The 17,570-nt window shown below is 38.2% G+C and overlaps 1 protein-coding gene and 1 long non-coding RNA gene across 3 annotated transcripts in view; one reads left to right on the top strand and one right to left on the bottom strand.

Annotated features, from left to right (window-relative positions):
- Positions 1-232: 232 nt before the first annotated feature.
- Positions 233-16,259, top strand: LOC306801654. The gene is made up of 3 exons (XR_013774152.1): positions 233-324; positions 9,432-9,521; positions 16,128-16,259. It is a non-coding gene; the product is annotated as an uncharacterized lncRNA (long non-coding RNA).
- SCYL2 (SCY1 like pseudokinase 2) overlaps positions 15,539-17,570 on the bottom strand; it is a 29,963-nt gene continuing 27,931 nt past the window's right edge. Inside the window, exon 18 of one of the 2 annotated variants that reach the window (XM_079304865.1) lies at positions 15,539-17,041. In XM_079304865.1, coding sequence (XP_079160991.1) covers positions 16,391-17,041 — 651 coding nt within the window. In that variant the 3' untranslated portion in view covers positions 15,539-16,390. The remainder of the gene's footprint in view (positions 17,042-17,570) is intronic. The other variant, XM_079304866.1, reaches the window with a different exon arrangement.

Here is a 17,570-nt window from a genome sequence, read left to right as displayed (position 1 = left end):
TATGTTTATACATTTTTTCTATATTGCATTCCTCTTAATAAATTGAATCAATGGTCCTGTCTGGGAATTTTCTATTGGGTTTTACCTTCTCAGATTCCCCAGTGAGTCACTAATGGTGTTCTTCACTTCTTCCTTTCCTGGGTTAAAAAATCTTTCTTTCAGTGAACCAAGCCCTTTGAAAGGCATTTTGTCTTCTTCAGTAAATCCCTTATGTTAATGAGCATTCACTTCTGCTGTCATATTTCCCAATGCCAGAGTCGGGAGCCTCCACCAGTCCCCTCGGTGACCTCTGCAACAACAACCAGTTGCTCAAGAAAGGAGTGAGTAAAAAAAAAAAAAAAAAAAAAAAAATATATATATATAGAGAGAAAAAAAAAAGAGTCAGATCTTGCAAAGCCAGAAGGGAAAAGCTGTGGAGCAAAGCCCCCTCAGAAGCTCTCAGGGACTGGTGGCTCTCAGAGCATCTCAGCCGTGCTGGGGCCGTGCCTGTGCGGGGCAGCCGCTGCGGGGCTGTGCTGGAGCTGCAGGTGCTGCTGCTCCCCAGGCAGACCTCAGCCTGCCTCGCTGGGGCTCATCCTCAGTGCATCCCTCCCTCCCTCCCTGCTTCCCTCCCTCCCCTGCCTCTTCCACACCGAGATCCTGTGCAAGGTGGTGCTATAGTAACAGACACAATACCTGTCCTCAAGCCACTCCAGTTCGCTAATAAGACCTCGTCCATGGCAAGGGCCAGAAGTTTATTAAATATTTACGAGCCTATTCTGCAGGGAGGGAATTATTGCAAGCTACAGTTCCCATTCACTGTGTATCCCCCTACCCCAGCACACTTGCTGGTTTGAACCCAAAGCTCCCTTCCCATGTAATGTATTATTGATGTTGCTGGCTCCTTGGGAAGACAGACATGGAGGGGCATTGGTGTGATGCTGTTTGAAAAAGCAATGAAAGACCAGGCAGAAATTGAATCCATTGCATTTTTGAAACACAGAGTGGCTCGAAGAAGTGAACCAGTCCAACTCGGTGTGACTTCTTTTCCTGGCACGGCAGAAAGTACTCAATGAAAACTCTTAAAGAAATGCAGCCTTTCTCTCCACTTATCATGACTGCACACTGGCTGAAGTCAAAGAATTTCTGCTTTTGGCAAGGCCTTAGATATTGTATTTGGGTTATGAACAAGTTAAAAAAAAAAAAGGCAAAAAAACCCAAACTAAAGCCACAAACCATTTCCTATATTCCCTCTGTTTAGGCAGTGGGGAAGGCTAAAACTCTGTAGATAGAGAAATGGAGAGCTTTGTGTTTGGTACATTACCTCACTCCTACAAGGAAAGTTAAATTAAGAACCTGACAGTGCCTTATCAGGCCATCAGCACAAAATGAATTGATTTCCCCTGGAAGTCCCCAGCTGAGAGTTGCCATGTGGAGGGCAGCTGCTCACCCACCAAGCCCAGCTCCTGTCCTGTCACAGGCCACCTGGTGCCCCGAGCCTGTGGCTGTGGCTCTGAACCCTCCCTCCTGCCCTACACTGCCCTTACCCTTCCAGGCTCACCCTTTCTCCCTAACTTCTGTGCAGAGCCTGGTCTATCCAGACTCTACAGAGAGAGGGAAAAAGAAATAGAAACCCAGAAAGCAATTCCTCCAGAGAAACAAACTGGATCTGAGTTAATTTCACTTAAAAACTCCTCATTTGGCATTTGAACTGAGTGAGTAGATGTGAGTGGGATGTAAATCTGGGCCAAAGCTCTGCAAGGACTGTCCATCCACCACTCCATTCCTCTCCTGGCTCCTTGTATGGGCGACCAATCTCTGGGTTTTAGAAATTTTCAAAATACGAACACCAATCATCTGGATTATCCCAGCTCCACTTTGAGGAAGGTGGTGCTGGAAAATACATTTTCTCAAGGTTATGTGAGGCAGGCAAGCAGCTTTCACTGAAATCCTTTATTCCTAGTATGAACCAGGAGTGAAGAGAGGGTGAGAGAGCATATTTAGGGGCTGAGGGTCTGGCTTTGCTGCAGTCTCTTTTGTTGCAGCACTGGCTAGAGTTTCTTTCTCCTCTTTGAATAATTCATGTGATGTAGAGAAGTATTGGCTCGGCACATCCAACACGTTTGTCCTTGCAGAACAGTCCTCCCACAGCAAGCATTTATAACGTGAGTGCCTCCAGATCTCAGCACTGCCTGCCCACATGCCTCCAGCAGGGCATCTCTGGGTGTGTTTCTCTCTAGCTGGGTGGCACAGCAATTGCTCTGGCTGCCAACTCAAGGACTGACCAGAAACCCTCCCTGCAGCATGTCCTGCTGCCCTGGGAGCAGCTGCACCTCCTCTTCCTCCTCCTCACACTGCTCAGCCTTGCATCTGGCCATATCCAAACTGAGCAAAAGGAAGAAATTCCTCCTGGCTTCTCACTCCAGCCCCCTACTCCTGGTTTACCATTGGGGTGTGATGACAGGAAAACAGCAGGTCACCATGATGGAAAGGCCCAACACACAAAAGTGTGTGCATTAAAGCACCTCTCCAATTTTCACCAGGCACACAGAAAATGACCCCCAGCAGGCCAGCTGCCAGACCCCAGAAGTACCTATGGGTTTGGGAATATATAGATGTGAAACTACATAACAAAATTGTCTTCCGTGTAAACAAACATGTATTGCTGACATCCTGAATGCTCTTGTGGCAGCTGAGCACCTGAAACCACAGAAGAACCCAGCTCCAAACTGGAAATGGTGCAAACTCCAGTGCAAGGAATTCACTTTGGAAGACTGGAACTCAGGTTGGAAAGTGGTGTTTAAAACCCATATCTGCCAGCAGCTGTGGAAAAAAGGGATTTATCTTGCCCATCTTTCTGGACTTCTGCTCCTGGTTTGCATAAAGAGAGTACAGAGCAGGCACAAGAAAGGAGTTATGCTTAAAATGTAGCGTTTTGTTTACTTATCCCACATTCCTGGTTGCATTTAGCACAGATGTCTGAAGTCTGTCCTTCATGCATTTGGGGCTGTCTCAAGTGGCTCTCTCAGAGATCTATCCTGGCAAGATATATTTCCCTCAGGGGTGTAGGGGTCTCTCATGAGCAATACCACTTGCCTCACCTTTAACAGAATTATACATTTCCTACAGCAGATTTCCCCTCTTCTTCACTACCTCCACTTTTGCAGTGCTACAGCAGCAGCTCATTTTGAAGTTCACTGATCGTTTCTCTAAGGTCTAAAGCAAGTGTGTTACTCTTTCTTCTCTGTAAGGAGGCAGCTTGACAGGAGCAGTGCTGCTTCTCTGTTTTCTCCTCCTCAGGCTCACAGAGTAGCAAACTGCCTGGATTCCAGAACACTGCTGCAGAGAGTGTCACAGCATCTTTGCAGAGCCCTGCTCCTGCTGGGGCACCATCCAGAGGGGCACTACCCACTTCTCAATAGGAATGTGCTGGATGAGACCATGGCAATACCTGCAGGACTAATCCTGATGCCCCAGGCATCAATCCCAGCACACATTTCAGAGCATCAGCTGAGGAACTCTGCCTTGATAACACCTAACACGATAGCCCTTATTGACCCGCCCATCATTGTTACTGCTTTTTTCTTTCCTGTTCTAACCTATGCCCTAATTTTCTTATTCAAAAATTATACCACATTGTGATTCTCCTTTTGCTATCTCAGACCTCCTTAAAACACAATGTATTACATAATTTCATTTTAAGTCTGCTGTTTGCAAGCTGGAGGCTAAGTCCAAGACACACAGCATTTGCCTGCACTTGTAAGGAAATATTTTTCAAAATTAAAACTATATGGCTCACATAGCTTGTAGATACTACTGAAACTATAGACTCCTGTCCCCAGAGATCACTAGTAAGTGTATTAAAACCATGTTTTAGATCCAATACAGACCTAAACCAGCATGCAGACAGCCACTGCTCTATGCTCATGTATCCATGATTGATAGACAGGGACTACTGACTGGCAGTCAGAATCCAATTTTTACTGAGAAATACAGGTGCTTATACACCATTTAGGTAGGAAGGCTAGTAAATTTTACTACAATCATTTAGTTGAACACCACACAGACAAACTTTACATTTTTACTTAGTAAAATTTTATTTCCTGTCAGCCAGACTTTATCCAATCTTCTGAGCTCTGTTTGCTCTTGCCAAAGCACCCTGGTTATCAAGCTGTGTATGCTGATTAAATCTACAGTACTATCAATCTCATTTACATTTACCACATCCACGCTCGTGTACCATCACTACCTCAGGTGTGAAGAGTAAAGTGAGCTGCAAGAAAACTTGAAACTGGTCAAGTGCACATACAAGAGATGTGCCTTCCTGACAAGCACTGTGCCTTGCAGACACAGGGCTTGTTGATTCAGAGTTGTAGCAACCCCTGAAGAAAACCAAGTTTGCAAATATGACAACTAGCAATAAACATAATTTATGTGGAACAATAGTTTCTACAGGTGCAAGTAAATGTGCACCTAGAAGCTAAATAATTTATTACAGTTATTTCTTTTGTTGAAAAACCTTGAAATGCCATCTTTATGCTGCTCCTACCAATGATTCCTCAACATAATGGATGGGGTAAAATCTTTGCCACACTTAAGACATTTTTGGTACTGGTTTCAGTGCAGATTGGATAGCTGATTGTCTTCCAAGTAGTCACTTCTCCCAATGCTTGTAAAATATAAAATTTTGATCTCTTTACAAATATTTAATTATCATAGCAATTGACATCCTGACATTAACATCATGAGAAAGTGAATTTAACCTTTTGGTGTCTCTGCTGAATTAACAAAGATGCTTCACTTCATGCTGAATGATCAACCTTAATGTTAATCAAAGCCTGTTGGGCTTCTCCAGAGGAAATACACAAGAATAACTTTGTCAATTTTTAATCAGTTTCTTTTTGATTCAAGGCCATGTGATCACATCTCTGGTGCCTGAGATAATTTTTGAATCACAGTTTGCTCTTGTTATTTGGAGGAACCTTCTTTTTTTAAACTGAGATGACTTTGCCTTTTTAACTCTTACCAAGAGCTCAAAGGCTAGAAAATACAGAGTGACCTCTCTTCCTAGCTGAAGATTTCTTAAAATTAAATTGAATTAAAACATTTTGATGTTTCAAAACTAAGTGTCTTTTAAGGTTTGTTGTTTTTTTTTTTCTTTTAAAGGCCTTGGTAGAAGTTGTCTGGTAGATTTCATTGAATTATTCTTTCAGGAAAAGACCTTTAAGATCACTGAGTCCATCTGTTAACCCAGCACTGGCAAGTCCTCTACTAAACCATGTCCTTAGGTGGTGCCTAAGAGGTTCAATCAGATGACAAGCATATTTTATTGTTAGGCACAAAACTTTGGGCTGAAGCCAATTCTTCCTTTGTATTTGTACAGTGTCTGGTGTACTAGAGACCCTATTTCTGTTGGCACCTGTAAAAGTCATTGCAACATTGCATAAAAAGAGGGTACTGTATTCAGCCTTCAAAATCTACAGCATCTGATGTCAAAGATAAAAGAGGTGACCTGGGATCCCATGTTACATAAAGGTTTAGAGTAAATGATCAATCTGGCCCTTCTGATTTTGAAACCTATGGCTTCACACTTACAATTTTATGCCATAAATGAAGATGGACTTAAAGACTTCAGAATCCTGATTTCTAGCTTATCATATATGAGAACTGAGTGTTTTCCTGATAGGTTAAAACACTTCATATGAGTCAGTCCAAACCACATTTTCAGATGTTATGTTTATTTCCCTAACTGCAGCAAAACCTGCCCAAATTCTAAATGCTTAATACAATTCCTCTTTAGTTTCTAGTTTCTGCTTCCTGATCAGATGCTGGTAGGAAAGACATCTGATCACAGCTGGACACAAAATAAAAACAGTGGCTCCTGGTATGCTATTAACATATAAAACAACAATGGAAATAAGAATTCCTACATAATAGATTTCCTTATTAAAAGCTGCTAATTCAGTACTCAATTCTTACCTTACACTGTAAGAGAGCTTTTAAAGCATTTCTATGTGGAAAGTTCCTATGTGATGTCTGTTTCTTCACAAAAAAAAATGGGCAGAGTTTCTACACCATTGCACTAATACTGATACATTGGATGATGATTTCTGTGGATACAGAAATGCAGTTTTTAATAAAAAATATGTCCTTTATTAATTTCACAATTTTTCATATCAGGAAAGTATTGTAGCTGGGCAAGAGCATTTCTACTATGTTTGAAATTTATTTGAAAGTTTCTTGGGTTATAGTGACACCTTATGGCAGTTTTATTGTATCTTACAGATAATTTTGAAATTAACCTCTCATAACATTTTACTGACTGCCACTATCAGTAAGGAACTGCTTTGATGTTTTTAGAACTATTCTGGTTAGAAGTTCCTCAAAAGATCCTTCCACCTCTTTAAACTTGTGTTTTCCCTTTTCCTCTTACTAGAGAAATACATTTTAAAGGGGAGTAGTCTTTGGCATTATTTTCTCTCCACATTTAACAGATAATCTATGCCAGGCAATACACTTATAACATACTATTCATAACTACCTATGTTGACATCCAATTTGTGAATAATCAATTGATTGATTATTTCACTAAATTATAGCATGTAGCTCATTGTGTTTCTCTAACCCTAGATCTGAACTCTTTAAAAGAAAATATTGTGATAGAATTAATTTTTTTTTTCCTTTTAAATTCTGTTGGAAACCAAAACTGTGGAACACAAAAATAAAATTCACTATTACATGAAGATCAGAATTTATAAAACCTGCCTTCCTGGAGCTCTCCCTTACATGGATTTTCTAGTGTCTAACCAGAGCTACCTCTACCTACAGCCCTTCCCTCACCTGAAGTGCAAAGCTGGTCCCTCTAATGAGGCAACAGTTACCATAAAACTGACATTCATTATTTATCTTTGGTATTTTAATAATGATTTCATCAAACAAGGGTTGACAGTGGGTAACAGGTTTGAAGTTGCAAAGGCATGAGAAGCAGTGAGGGAGAAGGATGACTGAGCAGTCCATTAATCTAAAAAACAGAGATGAAAACCTACAAATGTTCAAGTTGACTTGAAGGGGGAGTTGTGTTTATGCTGAACTGCAGTTAGGGCTTAGTTATGCTAGAACAAAAATAAACTCCAGAATAATTTCATGTACCATCTTCTTGTTTAAAAATTTACATAGGGACAACTTAAAATGATAAAAAACATTTTTTTTCTTTGAGCAAAATATTTGTTCAAAATTAATATTTTAAGTTCTAACAGATGTCAGTGACTAAATATGTCAAATTTATATCTATAAATTAAAAAGTTAAACCCACATGCTTTTTTCATAGTTTTAAAGGTATTTCCATTGCTAAAATAGCTGAAATCACTGACTAAACACCTTAGTATCACTTGCAGCTCTTTTTAAAGAATGGAAAGGAAACCAGTTCTATTTCAATTTAAAACCACTAGTTTTTTCAAAATTAAGAAACTGAGCAACATAGAAAGCAAAATGTCTTCCCTCATAATACCTACATTAAAAAGAACCTAAGAAAAATGAACTTCAACAACTGTAGCTTCTTGAAAGACCAGTAACTCACAGTTCAGGACAGTACTTTTACTTACTTTTTTCCAAATAAATTTTATTTTATAACACACACATTTATTAAAATTCCATTCTAATGTCTCTAATCTTTATATATATTTGCATACTGAATATTTGACCTACCTTTCACCTGACAATGTCTGCTACAGCAGAACAGGGAATGGGGAAAAAGTGAATTATTCAACTTCGTAATCGCAGTCATCCAATTTAACAATGTAGTCATTTCCAACAAAAAACAAACACAGAGAAATGAAACATTCTGTAAGAGTGTTTTTAACATTTCTACTTCAGGCTCAGGAAAACAGATGCCTACTCATCAGCCCATCCCACTGGCTTGCCAGAGCTGGACCATCAGGCTGAGATGCAGAGCCTCATGTTAGGTTCCCTTCTGCAGCCCCTCATGGCACAGCAACAATCTCCAGCTGAAAAACAACAAGCACAAAATTCAGGCTGTCAGTGTCATAAATTCAGCATTCATTACCAAGCATCACCAGAAAAAAGAAATTGTCAGAAGTCTCTGAGGTGTTTTTGCCCTTTTACAGCCACACACTTCTTGGGAGAACTGATGCAGAAAAAAATCAAAGTAGATGCAAGAAATGGCTTCACCAGAACAGGCCTGGAAAAGCAGTAGGTATATGGTCCAAAGGAAAATTCTGACAAAGAAAGTGCTGTGTATGGGATTGAGCTCGGTTAAATTGGAAATTATGTGTGAAGAGACACACATAATTTAAGACGCACATATTTAATCTCTGAAATGTGCAAGAAATCACAGCTCTGTCCTGTCTACATCATTAATAGAATAAGGAAACACTTCCTACCCAGCTAATGATGTGGTTAGCTTTAGAAATATTTTGTGTTTGCTAACTCAAAGAATTTCAGCTGTATGGCTCTCGTTTGCAAAATGTGGCAATGATGACATTGCAAGAGGTATTTCCTATTTCACTGCAAATCTTTTACTGAAATGGTTGTAAATCAGTAAGACTCAAGCAATGAATTCTTTAGGAAACATAAAATCAGTAAGGACAATCAAACTGAAAAAAACCAAAAAACAGCTAATATAACAATTGCCTTCTTGCCAGATAATAGAAAAGAACAGACAAACAATAATTTAATCCTGTGCAGAATAATGATAAAAATACATTAGTACTTTATACTGAAACCACCCCAGTTGCAGAAATGGCATTTAGTATCTATCAAATCAGAAAATCACACAGAAAATACTTCTGTTGCTAGTTTTATAGAACAGAACAATAATTTAATTAGAGCTTGCATCAAAATTGTATATAGTTCTATAAATACCTTTTTTTTTGTAGTCAAGTAAAGCCAGGATTTGTAACATAAGGCTATTTGAGGAAGGTCTACAATTAAAGTTGCCATTTAACAATGAAAGTAGAAAAAATATGTTCTAGTCTAATTTTATTTTTTTCCTGATCCTCCTGCTTTGATTTTCTAAGATACAATCATTGTAAGTCACAATAATTGTAAGACACATTTATTTTTAGAAATTCTTAAAAAATAAAAAGAATATTTATCTGGTGCCAAGTTAGGATAGATTCTTGAAAGGAAATTTACTGCTGTAATTACAGAGGCATCTGATTGCTTCAGTAGCATTATTTTATTTGCAATATTTGAAGCCATTGCTGTGATACTGGCTTAAATGCTTATTCACAGCTTTGGTGCCATAAGTAAGTGTTTATTTCATCAGCATGGCAACAGCAGGAATTGCAATTCTACTTTTTTTAGTCCTCTGCTCTAATATTTGATTTTTATGTTCAGAAAATAAACGGTTCTTCTTCTGTGTGGTGCTTGGTTCTAAAATCACCTACAGGACAGCAAGCTCTTCAAGGTTTTGGTTTTATTTATTCTTACAGGTACTATGTTGCATCAAGGAGACACAGAGACTGACACGAAGAAAGGCTGCCTGTGTCATAACTTCAGCTCCCAAACCCCTTGGTTCTCAGGTAAAAAACAACAATGTTTTTATTGATGTAGTTACAAATGAGATTCTTCTTTGATTATTTGGCTAATTACTGCAGGAGAGTGTAAAACCTAGTCTTTTGATGTTGTGCAAAAGGTGAAGCATTTTAAGAAATTCCATCATAAAAAGCAAAATAATAATTAAGACACAAGCAAAATGATGAAAAAAAGAAAACCTTTAAAAATTGTTATGTAAACATAGGTAGGTCATTAAACTTCTACCATTTATGAGTTTCCAATCATTCCACATCCACAACTGCCTTAATTTGCAGGAAGAAACTGCACTAGATGCATAAGAGATCCAATTGTAGTTCATAGGCAGATGTCCTACAGAGGAAAAAAAAGATTTTTTTTTAAAGTTCAGAGTTTAAATTTTACCTCTAGAATACTTAGTAAATTATTTCAGAGCTTGAATAAGTAGCATTTATTGAGCTGCTCTTGGGCTTGTGCATGGGTAGGAGGATAAACTGCATTCCTGCTTTGTCAGTTTGGCACACGAAATCAGAATCACCCTTGTCACCTTAAGAACCATTTTCCAAGCTACTGAGCAACTGCAGTGGTCTCCAGCTGGTAACACAGCTCTAAAAATGCTAATATAAAGAAGATTAATCTAAAGTTCTGGTATGACAAATCCAAAGGTTGGACTAGAGATATTTAAGTGATTAAATACAATTAGCTGCCGATATCAAATGATTCCAGGCAAAGAAAAACCAACTGCAAACATCTCCAGATTCCCTGTTTGAAGATTTAGGCTATCTGGATTCATGAAAGAGATTATAAAAATGACAACTTTACTCCACAACAAACCAACCCAGAATACCTGGATTTCAGCACTTGAAACCTCCTTGCTTAAGAAACAATAGGCGCTATGGATCCAAGATGCAGAAATGGAGAGACAAAGAGAACATTACCAAGGTGAAGGACATAGCAGTCAGATCAGGACTGTGATCAGCTGAGCCATTTCCTCAGCAGGGGCTGGCATATGACAGGACTCTGCTCCCTTGATGGATACCTCTGGGGAAGGAGAGGGGCTGCTGTCATCCTCAGCAAGTGAAGAGAGAAATGAAGCCACCTGATGCAACCTTTCAATTTTCACCTAATCTAGCCTTTTGTTTTTTCACTCTCTTCTCCCACACTATATCTGGCCAACAATGACGCTTCTAATCAGATCAGGCGGCAGATGTCTTGTGCTTGAACAATTTACACCATACAAAAAGCTGAGAACTACATTCCTTCAGAGTGCTGGCAAAATCTAACCTGACAAAGCAGTGTATCTTGAAACTCAGGTTTGGAGAAAGGGCTGTTCTCTGGGTCAATGAGCTGTGAAAATGCAAATCGAGATCACTATGTGTCATCAGAAAGAGCAAATGCTAATTTTAGAGGCATCTAGTGTGGCAGTTTTCCCCCAGAACTTTTATCCCCTGCATAAAGGCAATATGTGATGATATTTTACAAATTTCTGGGCAGCAATCTCTAAGAAATGAACTCAAAAGTACATGGGACAAAATGTATTTCAAACAAAATGTACAGGGAAAAAAAGTTTTCTACAGAAGTTACTATTAGTTAATGTAATGAAAATTATCAATAAAAATATCTTCCAACATGAAAATATGAAAAGTTCATTTATTTCCATAGGCAACCTAATTCAGAGTACAAAGTGATGTGTATTTCTCAAAACTGTCACTGTACCTTTTACAGAGCTTTAAAGTAACTGATCTAAAAGTTGATACAAGAATAATTTTGGTTTCAAAGAGCTGTCCAATAAACCAGATATACACCAATGCCATGCTATGACACTTCTATTTATGAATCACGGCTGACACAACATTATCACTTTATAAATCTCATGAGAATTTTAATGTTTTACAATCAGAACATGAAAATGCCACTAGTACACTGTACAATTAGACAAATAAACAAGTATTAAATATTTTGCACAAGGCCTGAGTTCACTATAACACATTTTGATTTACAGCTTCATCTCAGAAATCTCTACAGCAGTTAGACCTGTTTCAGAGAACTTAAAGACAATACAACTTCAGGGCTTATTTGTTTTGTTGATACAAGGGTGAGGCCTGAAAAACAAGAGCATTTGGTTTATTACGTAGGATTTGGTTTTACTGCCTTGAGTAATTTTCTTGCAAAGCAGTCAAAACCTTGTGGAAGGTAAGGTACAAGGCAGAACCTCACCTAAAAATCAGCCAACTCATCTGAAATTCTCCAGACAGGTTTCCTCACAGCTTTACAAAGGAAAAGTTTACAATGAATATATAAAATGCAGCATATCTCTTAACAAAGAAAAAGAAGGGTTACATATACAACAGGGTATTTATTTCTGTACTCCCCCTCCCTATGCTTCTTTCATTGGAAATGGCACAAAGCAGCAATATCCCACCCATCCAATTAGAAAAACCCTAATCAATAAGCAAAGGTCACTCCAAAGTCCAAAAACTTCATTGTAATGCAAGATCCAGTAAGGTAAGATCCAGTGTTCATAAACTTATGTATTAAAAACTTTCCTTTTCTGCTGAAATCACACAGATGTAGGCAGACTAAGCATGTATTATTTATAACAGAGAATATAAGTATCATATAATTCTTAGCCTTTGTAGAAGCATTATGGAATTTGATTCAAATCTAGCTTCTCAATTTTATTTTTTTGGTGCAGTTGAACTGAAAAATCCAAAAATCCTATGATCTAGAATACAATCACACTCATCTATCTACAGACACAGATAACATTACAACAGCAGTTATAATACAAAAGTCAACATACATTTTTCTTACTTTAAAAGGCAATCAGGGTATTTGTTAAGATTCCATAAAAATGTGAACCAGTTGTTGCTAAATAGACAAAACAGAAAAGGAAAGTTTTAAAGAATAAGGCTTGAAATGTTGTGCACCTACACATCCAAAAATTCAGCCTTGGGGTACTCAACATTGTGTAAGGCCACAACTTCCCCACGTTTCTTACTCACAGTGAGGAGAACATAGTATCTCCATTAAAACAAACTTGGGCATTCTACCCATGCTTCCAGTAAAATTTCTCTTACCGTCTCCCAAATAATTGATGGACTCCTTTACCTTTCAAAAGATTCCTCTAGTACTGCTGCCCTCCTGCATAAGCAAGCTCCAAGGGCTGTTCTGGGCCTCATTCACACCATTTGTGTGATGAAAAGGAACAGAAGATAGTTCCCTCCTCCAGTGACACCTGTACTATTTCATATTCAATTTCTGTCAAGAGTCAGAACTAGGGGTTTCTAAGCTGATCTGAAACTAAGTAGTTTTTAAGGGTCTCCATCAGCCCAAATAGAGGTTTTCCAAGCCTCTTTAATACAATCCTTCCCTCCAGCAGATTTAGTTTGCTCTCTGTGACTGAGTTTTGACAGGATGCTTCAGACACTTTCATACTTAAACACAAATGGAACCAAGAGCACTAATATGGAAAACACTGCTGTCCTGGTGCTCTCAGAGCAGCCAAAGCACAACTGCTGTAAGATGGGCAGCTATTTTCACTTAGCTTCTCCTTTTGTAGTAAATAAAAGATAGATTAATCACTTGAAGAATAGGAACTTACTCCCTTCCCTTTACCTCCCCTTTACAAATGAATGCAAACTAGATGAGCTGGGCACTTCAGCCCAGACTCTGTTCTCATTTCCACAGCAGAATGAAGACATGCTTTCAGTGGGTGACCACCGTGGGTGCACAGCAGGTGCTATCATCATCTGAGAGGCTTTCACATTTTTTCCTCCAAACTAGGTTGAATATGAAGGGCAGAAATTTTTGTGTAATTTACAGTCTTCCTCAAAGCATTGTAAGAAATAACTTACTACCAGGTTACTATTTAATTAACAGCATTTATAGTTTCTTAATCAGGTACTAATTTCAAACCTGTGTTCTCTGCTTTACTTGACATGAGGACTAGGTAGACCCTCTGCTTCAAGCCAAGCTAGATGTAGCAGTGTTTTCCATCCAAGTTCAGCCATAGAAGGTTCCTGAAATACCCACATTTTTTAACATTGTCCCTTCCCCTTTGTCTTTTCCAAAAACTGACTCGGATGCGAAGCACAATTGCTGCTGTCAAACAATTCACTCTGGCCACATAACAAGCCTTTCAGCCTCTTGCAAGGCCTAGGAATGATGACTTTTAAGTGGAGAGATCAGCTGGCCAAGGCTTCCTAAAGAAAAACTATTGTAGCAGGAGCCAAGTGGCAGGTGGCCATGGTGACTTACCTCTTGCAAGTCCTCTTTCCTTTAAGTTAAGAAGAAATAATTTGAGAACTTCAAACACACTGAGTTTCCTGACACACTAAGCAGGAAGCATCTGTGTGGAAAAGGGATTGGACTCACTACTTTTAAATAGCTTAATATATTTAAATTTAATATATTTAAATTTAAATTTTTAAGTCACTGGAAGATTTTGTTAGAGCTTTTATAAGCTCCCTTTTCAGTTTTCTTTATTGTTCTACTCTGAGCATTCTGAAAATTGCAGCAAACAAGAGAAATCAAAGTTATGTTCTCAGATATAAATGGAGAAAAGTCCTATTGTTTGAGTCAGATAAAGACCTTATTCTATTGCATTACCACTTCCTAAAAGAGCCTCTTTTAATTTGAACCTGTAGGAGTGGTTTTTTTTACTTCACTCTTATAAAATAGGTTATGTTCTGGTACAGCCCATGCCAAAAGCACATACCCCAACCACACAGTTTAGGAGGTCTAGTATATGAAATCAGATAAATTTTTTTCACTTAACTTTCCCTGCAGCAGGTAAAACTAAATCCAGTTCTGAAAAGCTCCCAGTCCAGAGGGATCAGTGACTGAAACCCCAGATCAGGACACTGACTTTTAAGACTGCCTTTGCCATAAATGTATTAATTTAATACATTGTAGAGTCCTATGAGATGTTGTTTTTAATATAACTTATTTTCCAAATAATTTACAGGAATACAGATTCAAGTAATTCTTCAAAGGCTTGCCTTAGGTTACCCTAAAAAACACAGCTTCCAAGAATTGACATAAAAGAAGACATTTGTGTGATTGAGAACATAGAGTGCCACAACTGTAAAAGAACTTAAATAGTTCAATAGTTCTAGCATAGTACTTAAATTTACATGGATATTTTAACATAACCTACAGTGCTTACCATGAATATTAACATCACATAAGCATCACAATGTATTAGGCATTGTTTTCTAGACCATGACTTTATTGGTCCCAGGTATTTTAAAATAATAGGACTAATGCAGCAGCTATAATACATAAAGGATTCTTTAAGAAATATGCTTAATGCTATCACGGCTTAGAACTGTGGAAGTATAACAAAATACAAGTCATATTTACAGCATAAGGCCCTTTGGTTTCTTAAGCAGCAAACAAAAGAAGAGTTTCTTCAGTGAAAGGCTTTGAAAAATAAAGCAGGTAGGCTTTCCATAAAAAAGGTAACCAGTTCTTTCCTTCTCAAAATAACCATTTATAGTCTTCAAAATACTAGGTAAGAAAGCTCCTGAAATTCTTAGGAAAAGAAAGTTAAAACCCAACAGTAGTATCTGACAGAGCAGAGATTCCATATGGGCAAGCTGAACATATACCTTCTGGAAGTAGAAGAAACTACTATTTGGATTTCTGGAGACCTTTATTGAATTTAGAGTAATACAATAAAAAGGATCTGAAACGCCTAGAGCTTACAAATCCATACTTGAGAAATCACTTCATGTCAATCTATGCTTCATAAGGACTTGATTTAAACCAAAATTAAAATGAAATAGGTCACTCTAGTCAAGGCAATTTATGGCAGTCTGCTTTTTCACACGACCCTGTGCAAATTGTATAAGGTGATCCTTTTTCATCACCTGAATTGAGCCAAAACTATTCATTAATTCAATACATTTCTGTGTAACTATATCATGTGTTTAGTTACACAGTTGGGGCAGTCAACACATGAATTTTGCATTTACATTCATTTTGTGAGGTTTCATAACTACACTTTTTTTTTTTTCACATCAGTTAGAAGCAGTATTATATTAGCCAAAACAATGGAATATATAGTAAATGTGATGAAATCACCACATGTATTTTAAAATCCTGCTTAAGTGGTATGTTGCTTTTGCTATGGGACTTGTAACAAGGATCTGGCATTATAAAAGAGATTATAAACCAGCATGACCTTTGAAGCAGTATTCTTACTCTGTCCCAAACTTGAACCAAATTTTAGAACAACTTTGTATGCCTGATGAAGCTTGTTATAGTTTACTACCACATTCATTACATTAGCTTACATGAGGGAAGAAAATCAAAATATGCTCCTTTCTTAGTATCACCCATAGTATTGGTTAGAGTTCTCTCTGTACAATTTGGCCATCAAAATTTTTGGGCCAGCGTAAGAATTTTCTTTTTGCAAACTGTCATAGGACAAAATGACAGCTTGTGACAAATTCAGGCAACATGAGTAATTCTCCAGGTTTGCATCCAGTAGTGTCATTATCCCCTAAGCATTTTTGCTGAACTTAAGATTAACAAAATTTTGTAGGAAATTTCATAGGGGTTGACCGAGTTCACCTCTGAATAATTTCAATATACTTCTTCTTTTTCAGCTGAATATGAGCATCCCACCTTCAGCACTCTCATGTTGGTAAAGAAACAGGAAATCTTTAGCATGTAAGATGACTGTGCATTTACACAATTCCAGTGCAGTACCAGGTGAATGAAACATCAGCCTTTTTTCCTGTCCAAAAGTCTTTACTTGGCTGGGTTGAAAGTTTCCCCAAGTCATGCTTTTATTAACCATAACAAGATGTTAATCAGCTTACCCATGATCCAAATTCCATCAATCTTTGAAAGAAGAAAACAAAACATTTTACCCAAAAAGATCTTTTAAGTCATTGCTAGCTGAGCTGCTGTTTGCCATTGTGTTTGCTGGTTGTGTGAAGTTCTGAGGAGAAAAGAAAGGATTACCCTGTATGCCAAAGCCTGGCTGTGCTACCATGTTCACCTGAGGTCCCAAGGCCGTACTGCTCGCATTCGGGGACCCTGGCGCTGGCACAAACTGATTAACCCACTGGCTTGATTTCTGCTGAGCCAACTGCTTCATGCTAACTTTAGGTTTTTGAGGACCAAAAAGATTATCTAAAGCAGACATATCTGGGGGTCTGTTCTGTTGTGTCAGTGGAGAGATTGCAGATGCAGCATTCATAGGACTGTAATTTGGCATACTGGCAGGTGGTACAATGTTCATCTTGGTTGCCCCTGTTGCACTTGGACCACTGAAGAAATTCTGAGTAGCGAGACCTGCTCCCATAGTGAATCCAGCAGTCTGAAACCCCATATTGGTATTTAGTCCGTTTGCCATATTTCTCTTTGTGTTGTCAATGGGTGATGAAAATCCCATTCCCACACCCATGGAAGGAACAGAAGAGAAGCTGTTTGAAGATGCAACTTGAGCTTGGTTGATAGGACGGCTGGTCAAAGATGACATATTATCTATCAAGGTATCTGTCAAGTCTTTTGTCTGCAAAACACATAAAATGCAGTTAAATGTTCTTCTGTATAGACACTCTGGCAACGGTATTTTATCATTACCTCTGCAGATCTGGCATTAATTTTTCAGAAATTAGAATTCACTGCACAGAACTGGGCATGAAATGTAATGATACACAAAAGAAATGACATTATTTGTGTTCTTTGCTACTTAGAACTAATTGTTATGCATCTTTAATTTGACATCTAACACTACACACAAAGTACTACTGTGACTATTTGCTTAAATGTCCCATTCCTATCTCCAAATCCTTTATATAGTTCCCTAATAAACTCTTCAGAGAAAAACCTTTCCTAGAATGTTCCTTTTCCTTATCTAGGAACCCTTCTATTACCCTTCTGATAATAATGATGCCCTTGAAAACTCTAGCAATTTTAAAACTGGGAATATTGCTAATGATGCAAATGGAAGGCACATGAAAATTCAATTTAGCTTTTCTCGGCTGTGCCACTGTACCACCAGAGAAAATAAAAGTGACTCACAGGAGGAAAAAAATTCT

Source organism: Erithacus rubecula (genome assembly GCF_903797595.1).
Source record: "Erithacus rubecula genome assembly, chromosome: 4".
Lineage (NCBI taxonomy): Eukaryota > Metazoa > Chordata > Aves > Passeriformes > Muscicapidae > Erithacus > Erithacus rubecula.
Note: the sequence above shows the minus strand (reverse complement) of the source record. Positions and strands in the feature narration are given on the sequence as shown.